Here is a 12,142-nt window from a genome sequence, read left to right as displayed (position 1 = left end):
AAAAACATTTTCATAATAAAAACAAATATAAGGAAATTCTATCTACCATCTCAGCTCTACAGAAGGCACTTAAAGGCACCCGTCTGAAGATAAAGTTAACTACACCCAAGAGGACATAATAAATAAGCAATCCCATCCCAGAACAGTTAGCTGAAGGAGGGGGAAACCTCACACCATAACAACAAAGTTCCAGGAATCAACAAATAGTATTCATTAGTAACTTTCAATATTAATGGTCTCGATTTCTCAATGAAATGACACAGACTAACAGAATGAATGCAAAAATAGGATCCATCCTTCTGCTACATCGAAGGAATATACCTTAATATCAAGGTAAAATATTGACTCTGAAAAAGTATATATAAAAAAGTTATTCCAAACAAATGGCACCAAGAAGCAAACAGGTATGGCTACTTCAATACCTAGCATATCAGACTTCAAATTAAAACTAACCAGAGGAGGTAAAGAAGGATAGCACTTACTCAAAGGCAAAACATCTAGCAAGGGGATATTGCAATTCTAAACATTTAGGCACCAGACACAAAAGGACCCAAGTTCGTAAAAGAAACACTACTAAATGTAAAATCAAATATTGACTCTAACACAGTGGCAGTGGGTGACTTTAATAACCCACTCTCTCCAAGACAGTTGATTCAGACAAAAACTAAACAGAGAAATGCTGGAGTTAAATAATGTCATAAATCAAATGGACCTCTATGAATCTACAAAACATTCCAACCGAACACTAAAGAACATACTTTTTTCTCAGCAGCCCATGAAACTTTCTCCAAAATTGAACACATGTTAGGATAAAAAGCAAGTCTCAACAGATATAAGAACACAGGAAAAATGACATACATCATATTTGATGCCACAGATTAAATCTAAATATAAGAATAAAGAATCAGAAGAAAGTATACAAACTCATGGAAGCTGAACAACTCACTACAGAATAAACATTAGGTCAAGAAGAAAATTAATAATGAAAACACAGCATGCTCAAACCTAAGGAACATAAGGCAGTTCTAAGACACTAGTTCATAGCACTAAGTCACTATATTAAAATAACCTGGAGAAATTTCATATTGATAACAACAACACACTTGAAAGTTCTACAAAAACAAGAAGAAACAATACCAAAATGAATAGATGGGAGGAAATAACCAAACTCAGGACAAAAATCAGTGAAACAGAATCAGACAAACAGACTGATAGACAAACAGACAAAAAAAAAAAAAAAGACCCATAAAGAATCAATGAAATGAAGTGTTGATTCTTTGAAAAAACCCACAGGATTAACAAACCCCTGGCTCGATTAACTGAAAGATGAGAGACAGGATCTAAATTAATAAAACTAGAAATGAAAAGAGGACATTACAAGAGACACTCAGGAAATTCAGAGAATCATCATGATATATTTAAAAATCTGAAATCTACCAAACTGGAAAACCTAAAATAAAAGATAAATTTCTTAATATATATGATCTAGTAAATCAAGTTGAAAAAACAGACAATTTAAACAGGCCATAGCCTTTAGTGAAATAGAAGCAGTCATTAAAAATCTCCCAACCCAAAGAATCTCAGGGCCAGTTGGATTCATTGCAGAATTCTATCAGACCTTCAAAGAAGATCACCAATCCTCCTCAAATTAGTCCAAAAAATAGAATCTAAAGGAACATTTCCTAATTCTTTTTATGAAGCCACTATTATACAGCTAGCAAAACCACACAAAGAATCAACTAAAAGAGAAAGTATAAACCAGGCTTTCTCATGAACACAGATGCAAAATTCTCAAAAAAAAAAAAAAAAAAAAAAAAAAAAACCTTGAAGACTGAATCCAAATACACATCAAAAAGATCATCCACCCTTATTAAGTAGACTTCATCCCAGAGATGCAGGGATGGCTCAACATATGTAAATTGTTAAATGTAATCCATATAAAAAAGAAACTGAAAGGCAAATTCCATGTAATCATCTCATTAGATGGAGCAAAGGCCTTTGGAAAATCTGACACCCATTCACGATTAAGTGCTGGAGAGACTAGGGATATGGTGGCACATCTCAACAGCGTCAAGGGAATTTAGAGCAAGCTCACTGACATCCAGAACTAAGGAAGGCTATGCACTCGCCACACCTATTCCATTAAAGCCTTGAAATGCTAGCTAGAGCAGTAAGACAACGGAAGGAAAGCAGGAGAATTCAAACAGGAAAGAAAAATGTGAACATGACTGTTTGCAAATGAAATGATTTTATACATGAAGTCACTAAAATCTTCATCAGGAAACTGTTACAACTGATAAACACTGAGCAAATTAGGAGGATTCAAAATTAATACACAAGCATCAGTAACCTTTCTATATGTAAATACAAATAGACTAAAAAAGAAATCATGGAAACAGTACATTTTACAGTCGCCTCAAAACAAAACAAAAACCAAAACAAACAAAAACCTTGGGATAACTGTAACCAATCAAGTGAAAAACTTGTATAATGAAAGTTTTAAGAAACTGAAGAAAGAAACTTAAGACATCAAAAGATTGAAATATGTCCCATGCTCACAGATCCATAGGATTAATACAGTGAAATGGCCATATTATAAAAAGCAACTTATAGATTCAGTGCAATCCTATCAAACTTCCAACACAACACTTAACAGAATCATCATCAACAACAACAACAACAAAGGGAAACATAAAAATACTCCAGATAGGCCGGGCGTTGGTGGCGCACGCCTTTAATCCCAGCACTCGGGAGGCAGAGGCAGGCGGATCTTTGTGAGTTCGAGGCCAGCCTGGGCTACCAAGTGAGTTCCAGGAAAGGCGCAAAGCTACACAGAGAAACCCTGTCTCGAAAAAAAACCAAAAAAAAAAAACAAAAACCAAAAAAAAAAAAAAAAAAAAAAAAAAAATACTCCAGATAGCTAAAACCATTCTGAACAGTAAAAGAACTGCTGGAGGTCTCACTATCCCTGATATCAAGTTGTGTTACAGCGCTATAGTAATAAAAACAGTATGGTATTAGCATAAAAAACAGACACACTGAACAATGGAATCAAACTGAAGACTATAGACATCTATGGACACCTGAGTCGTAAATAAATAAATAAATAAATAAATAAATAAATAAATAAATAAGCCAAAAATACACACTGGAGGAAAGATAATATCTTCAACAAATGGCAAAGGTCAAACTGGATGGCTGCATGTTGATCAACCTTACAAAACTCAACTCCAAATGGATCAAAGACCTCAACATAAAACCTGAATCTGATAAAAGAGAAAGTGGAGAACAGGCTTAAACTCATCAGCACAGGAAGGGAATGGGACACTGAGCACAGGCACAAAGACCAACTAATAAATGACACCTCATGTTGCTAAAGATCTTCTATATGGTAAAGGACACCAGCACTCAAGCAAAGCAGCACACTACAGAATGGGAAAAGATCTTTACCAAATACACATGTGGCATAGCGATAGTAGCTGGAATAGATAAAGAACTAAAAAAGAACGGATCAAGAAAACAAGGGGTACAGAACTAAGCAGAGTTCTCAAAAGATAAAAACAAACAGCGTAGAAACACTTAAAAATGTTCAATATCCTTAGCTACCATTGAAATTCAAATCAAAACTACTTTGAAATTTACTTTTATCCCAGTCAGAATGGCCAAGATCAATAAAACCAATGACAGCTCATTCTGGATAGGATGCAGAGTAAGAGGAACACTCATCCACTGCTGGTGAGACTGCAAATCCATCCCTGGTGGGACTGGAAGTTTGTTCAGCTGCTATGGAAATCTGTGTGGCAGCTCCTAGGGAGGTAGAAATGGCATGAACCCAAAGACTGTATCTTAGCTCATCCATGTACATAATAGCCAGAAACAGGAAAAGAGCCTAACATAAATAACAAAAATGTGATATATTGACACAATGAATATTATCCAACTGCTTTGAAAAATAAAATTATGAAATTTGAAGATAAATGGAGAAAAAATGTCATCCTGAGTGAGGTAACCCAGATCTAAAGAGACAAAGTGCCTGTTTTTTTGTCCTATGTGAATTTTGTTTTAACTTTAGATATGTGTTTCAAACTAAATAACCACAGAGGTTAGATAACTTGCAAGGGATGTGAGTATGCAGGAGGCAAGTTTATAAAAGGAGATAAAGTAGAATCTAGAACACAATGGTTAAATGGGGAGAGGAGTGTGAGGGCAGGCTAAAGGAGGGAATACAAGGTGGGGCAATTAACAAAATGGCCTTTTGAAAAACCATATGGAAACTTAATACTGCAGAAGCTTCCTAAAATAGATACATATATGAAAAGAATTAAAGAGTAATAGAAGCAATAGAAGAGACAATGAATCAACTACACATCTTACACTAACCTCAATGTCAGGAATGAGGTACATCTTGTTGATTCATTGCCCCATGGAAACCTCCACACAGAAAAGACTATTGCCAAAGCTTTTGATTACTCTCCATAACCTGACAGTAAGGCCCTATTATTATCAACAGTTACATATGTCATTGATCACGGAGAAATTCAGCTGGTGCCCAGTTAGATCCTTCACCCCTACTCACTAATGTTCATGGTGCTATTATATTTTACATGCTACCAGAGGAGAAAACTAATCATCAATATCACTCAGGTACAAACTCTGACATGCCCAACAGCAACCTGTTTGTAAGATATATTGTTGTACTAATGGCACAAATGTTATGGGGGCAACCAATCACTTTCTGATTGGCTTTAAAGAGTACTTCATGACCTAGGGGCCCCTGAGCTGGAACTTACCAGAAGGTCCCATGGAAGCTTCTAAAGGAAGTAAGCAATCAACACTCTTATTCAGCTATGAGGTCTATCAGCCACAATAATGACCATCATGGCACAATAATCCTAAGAGTGCAGTAGTGGCATGCATACCTTGGCAGTAACCACCAGCTCTGTAATTGGACTTAAGACTCATTCAACAAAAAGGAAATCAGGACTGGCACTGGAAACCTAGCAAGCTACCCATGGCTAGTGAAGTCATAGATCTTAGAGGAGAACCTACAACCACCACTTTACTAAATGAGCATAATCCCTAACTACACTCTAAATATTTGCTTTTATACCCACAGATAAGTGTAGTTCTCACCCCTTATCAATGTTACTTCTCTTTGCAATAGATGAGGATCATTCTAGAAAACCACAACCATTTAAAATGCAGAGTTATGAAGTCTAGTTTCAATGAACACACCTCCAGAACAACTTCCACACCTAAGAGACACTGCAGAGGATGGGGTGGAAATATATTAAGAGCCAGAGGATCAGGGAGTTTACTGTGAGACTGTATCTCTTAGAATTGTCAGAAGCTACATGCATAAGGTCTCACCAACACTACTGCCTAAACATGAGACAAAAAAAGGATAACAACAACAGACAGGCCAAAGTGGAGTGAGAGAAAGACCACAAAGTCTCAACCCTATACCAAGAACTACAGGCAACTAAGCAATGCTGAGAGTTGGAGAAATGGTCTTCCCGATAGGTTATCCTATACCAAACTGTCAGCCCTGGGAACATACAAGTAACATTAAACAGACTGGGCAGGTTATATTTAGGAATATATATTTGATATATTAATTATATTTACATATATGTACATATATGCATGTTACAACAATTAATGATAAAAGAGGCCAAATTTTATAAGAGCAAGGAGGGATATATGGGACAGGTTGGAGGGAAAGGGGGCTAGAGAGAAATGATGTAATTATATTATGAACTCAAAAATAAAACTAGAAAAATACATCCACTTCATGAGATGAAACCAATGTCTGACACTGCTAAAATGGCCAAGAACCTGAGACTAGGTAACTCATGGGACCTAGGCAACACCTATTTCTATTATTCTGCTAAAGGAGTATAACAATAAAATGATTCTTGATATACTGCTATACCTATAGATCAGTGCATTATTCAATCCTCATAAGAAGTTTCTTCTTACAGTAGATGATAATTAAGACAAAGCCTCATGAATGGACAATGTGCAGAGTGACAGGTTTTGGAACTCTCAATCCTAAATGGGAAGTCTTCATCAAACACCTCCCCTCAAGGCTCAGGGATTTATATGGAAGAGGAGGTGGAGAGATTGTAAGGGTCAGAGATGGTGAATGACTCCACCAAAACAGTGTCTTGCAGACACAAAAGGCCTAGTATATAAATGAGCTCACAAAGAGTATGACAGCATACACAAGACCCACAAGATCCAAACAGTGTGTACGTGCACTTTTGGGTTCATTTTGCTTTTTTTTGTTTTGCCTTTCTTTCTTTTTTTTTTTTTTTTTTTTTTGAGAGAGATAGATAGATAGATAGATAGATAGATAGATAGATAGATAGATAGATAGATAGATAGACAGACAGACAAATAGGTAGACAGACAGACAGACAATATGAAGTTGGAAGTTGGATGGGTAGGACAGTAGGGAGAATCTGGGAGGAGTTTGGAAAGAATATGATTAAAATGTATGAGAAAATTTTTAGATAAAGAAAAATGTATGCTAGCTAGAAGTGAGACAACTAAGGGACATAAGTACTAACACACTGTCTAGAATATTCACATACTCAGATCATCACACAGCTCAAGCAAAAACATACAACAGCACTAGATTCCAGTTCCAGATGGGGGTGGGGCCAGTACTCACTAAAAAGTACAGGGAAACCATCTGACAGAGTGTGATCAATCTCTTTGTTATTCAGTCTCCTCTTCCACAGGCACAGTGTCTATCTTATAGGATATGCTTCTTATAAAATATGTTCACTTGGCCTGGGTGATAGACCTGATGAGAACAGGGTAGACGGAAACCACACACTGAGAAAGTGTTATGAAGTAGAAGATGCATGTGCTTCACCAGGGCATTTCATACTGAAAATGAACATTTATGGGTATTTATGTTTTTAAGTAGAGAAATGTCTAGTTGTAAAGAGTAGTCTTTGAGTTAGAAGATACGACTATAGACCCTTCTCCTCATTCAAATTACGGTGTGATTTTGGACACATGACTTCTTCTGTTACCCTCCTCCTTGCTCTCTACAGTAGGATCCTTCAGGAAGTATTAGTCTAGCTACAGCAGGAGCTGTAGGGCAAGCCTCATGCAGCTTCTTGCTGTCATTTTCAACAAGCCGTAGGAGTGCCTCTGTCTCAAGAACTAATGACACAAACACGAAGAACACGGCATCCACTGAAAAAGATCACCCGTCAGCCTAGGTCTGAAGGCCATCTGTCTGTCCTAGGCTATATACAAAGGAGGATGTCAAGAGCAAAGATGAAAATTGTTTACTATTCTCCCCTGGCCAGCATCAGAGTTTATAGGTAAGAGAACCCATGCATTCACTCACAGCTTGAGGGGCAGGCACCACATCCACAAATGTGCCTGGACTACACATCACTACAGACACACAGCCTATGTTTAGGCTTTCAGTCACTGCAGGACCAGTATTTGGTGTAAACAATTTTTTTTTGGGGGAGGGGGTCTCATCAGGATGAAATGGTTACATTTACAAAAACGGAAGCTGCTGGGAGACAGGCGCATCACTGCTCATCACTGCACAATGTTCTGTGGACAGCAAGCCAAGCTCTGGCATTACTATTCTCCAGAGAGGCAGGATGTTCACTGTTCCTATGGAGTTTGGTGGCCTTAGGATTGAATGCCTACCCACTTTGAGGAAATCACCCTTCCTTAGGATGATATTAAACATTTGGGTCAAATTTTCAGAGTAGATAAAATTAAACGTAGTTCTCAAGTCCAGGTGCTTTAGCATGATGGTTTCCAGGGGCGTTAATACACGGTACTGGGAAGGGCAGATTCCACTTCTCCAGTTAGAAGAAACAACAGACAGCAAGTCAAATCAGCCCCACTAGCTGACAGTCACACCCCCCTGTGGAAGGGTCCTGTGTCAAGCTCATGGATAGCCTGGCAGCGAGGGGTGACTCTTACCTTTGGGCTGGGGTGCTGTAGCTGTTGTCATAGGAGTCGTAACTCTGTTCATCGTATGCAGTACCGTACCCATCATCATAGTCCTGAAATATACCAGAAGGAGGGACATTGAGAAGATGTGCTGGAAAGAAAGAACACTGTTTCCAGTCCCTGCATGACACCAGCTGATGCTAACTGAGTATAACCACGGTGTGAGGAGAAGTGCACTTGTGGCTTCAGTCTAATGGCCAGAGCGAGAAGCTTCCAAAGTTCTCTCAAAAAAGCAAGTGCTGGAAACCATAGCTAAGATCGCCATGGTAAAGATTCAAAAATGAACCATAGAGCTGCAGAGAGCCAAAGATTATTTATTTAAAAACAAACACACAAACAAAGAAAGCATGGCTAAATCTTGGTAAGAACAGAGCTATGTGATATTTTCACTTAGCAACAGCCTGAAAGCCACTGAGGTGCAGAGAGGAAACTGGAACACCCTTTAGTAATGGTTTCCTGTGAGCGGTCTTCATCTGCTCTGACTTTGCTCTCTCCTTAGTACAGCAGGCTCACTCCCTAGGGCTTAGCTGAAGAGAATAATTAGAGCCATTTGTTTAAGATTTTAGCTGCTTGAGATTGTGGAGAAATACTGGGCAAAAGGGTTAATTGATAAGCATAAAAAATATTCCTGGGCATCTAGAGGGCAGTGCCCACCTCAGTGCCATGTCTCATGACTCAGAAAAGACCACAGAGATGTTTCTGTTGGCTGACCCTGAGATCCAGCATAGGGAAAGAATGGGCTTCTAATGCTGAGTCATGGGTAAACTGGCTATGTGCATGCTGGGTATGAGTACCACTATACATAAGCACACTCCCATCAGAAGCCAGGCATTGACATTAATGCAGAAGAGACTAAAGTGGCCACACCTGACACACACAGACTTCACACAATTTGTTTTGAATAGTCCAAAATATAAAATAAAAACAAATAACAAATCCTGGAAAAATATGACTCCTAGAGTCGATGATTAATTAATATATTGTGTCTAGTTCAAAACAAGAAATTGAGACATGTGAAAAACCCACACAAATATGGTCTCTCTATAAGAAAAATAGCTGATAATAAAAATCATCTCTGGAGAAGTTGAGACATTGAATCTGCTAGGCAAAGAATTTAAACCAACATCTTGAACATAGCCAAGGAACTTAAAGAAACTGTTACGATCAAGTAAAACCTCAGTATATCACCTCATCAAATAGAGACTATACAGAGAAGCCAAGGTAAATGCTTGGCTTGAAAACCAATAATTAAAGCAGAAACTTCAGTCGTCTCATTAGCAGAAAGACTGGAAAGAAGTCATTGAACTTGACGATAGACATGCTGAGAATAGAGGATGGGGGAAAAAAAGAACACAACATCAGAGACCTGTGAACACCAAATGGATGAGGAGGAAAATATTCAGAGAAACAACTGGTTCAAAACTTCCCCAATTTGATGAAAAAACTTTACATACCCAAGAAGCTTAACATTCCCAAATAGTAAAACTTCAGAGACCCATAACTGTAAGTGCCAGAAAGGACACAGGAGCATCCTGACCGTAACAGGAAGGACAGTGCCTGGAAGACAGTGAGAACCCAGATCCCAGACACAAAGGAAGCTTAGACAAGAAGAGTGGGCTCTGGTGAGTGACTATTTCACATCGGGAGCGGCACTGGTTACAATACTTTATAGCCAATGAAACGCTCCTTCAAAAATAAAGGAGGAAGCACTACTTAGCAGATAAAAACGGAATACTTTCTAGCAGTAGATACACTTTTTAGGAAACAACAGAGGGAGCCCTTCAGAGAAGTGAGAACCATCAGCAACTTGAAGGTACAGGAAAAGCTTCCTATTTAGGTATACATAAAGGACAACTTTTATTTTTATATATAAATAATACTATTGTATGTCTACAGAGCAATACATCCAAGAAGAGCAAAACACACCTGCATGACAGTGGCTCAAATAAAGAAGTCCATACATCTGATGAATAATTACAGTATCCAAAGCAATACACCACTCAGAGGCACACAGAAAAAGAAAGTCAGAAATTACCATTCAAATTTAAATGCAATTCATGTTTTAATTACAACTCACTGGGGACTTTTCAATGAATAATGCTGGCACACCTGCAGATGGACCCACACATAAGAAGATAAAATTGAATGACAACCTCACATCATACGCAAACATCAACACAACATGCATCATATCTGTATGTGAAGAGGTAAAGAACTCTGAGAACAGAAAGTAAGCATGAATAACTATACAGTTTCTTGACCTTGGATCAGTGATTTCTTTAATAGGCTAGCAAAGGCAAAGAGCTGAGGAATATGGAAAAATTCAAAGATTTTAATTTTCAAATGACACTATTTAAAAGAAATGAAAAGATAATCCACTGCATGGGAGAAAATATGTACAAATAATACATGTGATTTGGTTCACTCTCCAGAATAGATAAAGAATTTTTATAACTCAACTAGGAAAAGACAGTAACTATAAGAGAAAAGCCAACCTTTTCATTCTTTGGGGAACACACGTCCTCCATGTTGATTAATTTTGAGACAGAGCTCTATGTAGACCAGGCTGGCCTCAGACTCACAAGAGACCCTCCTGCCTCTGCCTCTCATTGTTATTTCTAAAGGGCTGTGAACTTCAAAACAATCAAGAAAAGCAATGTTTACCAGGCTGTGGTGGCGCACGCCTTTAATCCCAGCACTCTGGAGGCAGAGGCAGGCAGATCTCTGTGAGTTCGAGGCCAGCATGGACTACAGAGTGAGTTCCAGGAAAGGTGCAAAGCTACACAAAGAAACCCTGTCTCAAAAAAACCAAAAACAAACAAGAAAGAGAAAGAGAGAAAGAGAGAGAGAGAGAGAGAGAGAGAGAGAGAGAGAGAGAGAGAGAGAGAGAGAGAGAGAAAGAAAGAAAGAAAGAAAGAAAGAAAGAAAGAAAGAAAGAAAGAAAGAAAGAAAGAAAGAAAGAAAGAAAGGAATCAGACATGTATTTAGGCCACAAAACCACTGTATCATGTACTATAGTTGGCTCTAGGTTTTTGGGTTAATTACACAGTGGCTTTGGATCTACTGGTATTTTTTAAATGTTTAAATGGTCCATAAATAACACCTTAGAACATCAGGAAATTCAGTAATTTCAAATATGTGCACAGCCCCTGGAAGCAGGCAAATGTATCATGTGGTCAAAGAAATGTCAGTATCAATCTCTAACTCAGTGCAGCGTATTCACGTATCAGAATCTCTTTATAGATTTATGCAAATCCTCAGACTATACAGAAGGGATGAGAAAGTACAAATACATGTCCAGCATAGGAAGAACTTCATGAGGACCCTGACATAATCATTCTGAAGTGGTACCCCACAATTTCACATTGGCACATTTTTCCTAGAGTTTTAATAAAACTCAAAAAGGTGAAGAATGTCAAAAGCTTCTATGTGCAAAGGAGAATCACATAATAGGCTCAAAAGTGATTACCTCATTCTCTTAAAATATTTTATTTTTATTCATGCTTGTTGGTGTGTATGTATGTGAGAATGAATGCAGATGCCCATGGAGGCCAGAAGAAAGGCATCAAAATTCCCGGGAGCTGAGTTACAGGTGCATAGGCAATTAAAGGCAACCTAAAATGAGTTTGGGGAACAGAATTCCAGTCCATTCCAAAAGTAGTCCTTGTTCTTAACTGCTGAACCACCTCTCCAGTCTTGGTATTTTTAAATTAAAAAGAAATAGATACAATAGTTGGACATATTTTGCAGGTATAGGTTTATTTAAGGAAATCAAACTGCTAACTATCTTGGCTTGGGTCATTATGTATTCACTTTTAAAAAGCATTTGCAGACTCACTTTATTTGACATAAAAAAAACAGTTATCTAAACAGAAGGTTTCAAAAGCTTTCGATTTGATAAAACAAGTATCAGCATAAATGGATACTACCAACTTGCAGGAATAAGTCTTATGTAAATTATATATGATTGCCTATATAGTTGAATGTTTTGTCACAAAGGAAGAAATGAATACAAAATGCGGCAGAGTCATATATAAAAGGAATAAAATTGTAACACAAAAAGCAAGCCACAGTGTTCTTCAGAGTTAAAGGTAAATTACTAACTTTGCTATGATCTTTCAATGGTCAATTCAAGGTAGCC

General features: G+C 37.8%; 1 protein-coding gene across 11 annotated transcripts in view; it reads right to left on the bottom strand.

The window, feature by feature from the left end:
* Positions 1 to 12,142, bottom strand: part of Khdrbs3 (KH RNA binding domain containing, signal transduction associated 3) — a 172,200-nt gene that overhangs the window by 43,108 nt on the left and 116,950 nt on the right. For all 11 annotated transcript variants that reach the window (XR_013046421.1, XR_013046420.1, XR_013046423.1 and 8 more), the window contains exon 7: positions 7,972 to 8,054. Coding sequence is in view for 6 of the 11 variants with exons in the window: in XM_042264735.2 (XP_042120669.1) it covers positions 7,972 to 8,054 (83 nt within the window). In the remaining 5 variants the exon portion in view is untranslated. The remainder of the gene's footprint in view (positions 1 to 7,971; positions 8,055 to 12,142) is intronic.

The sequence above is a fragment of the Peromyscus maniculatus genome, chromosome 20 (assembly GCF_049852395.1).
Source record: "Peromyscus maniculatus bairdii isolate BWxNUB_F1_BW_parent chromosome 20, HU_Pman_BW_mat_3.1, whole genome shotgun sequence".
NCBI lineage: Eukaryota > Metazoa > Chordata > Mammalia > Rodentia > Cricetidae > Peromyscus > Peromyscus maniculatus.
This window is presented reverse-complemented; position numbering and strand designations above follow the sequence as displayed.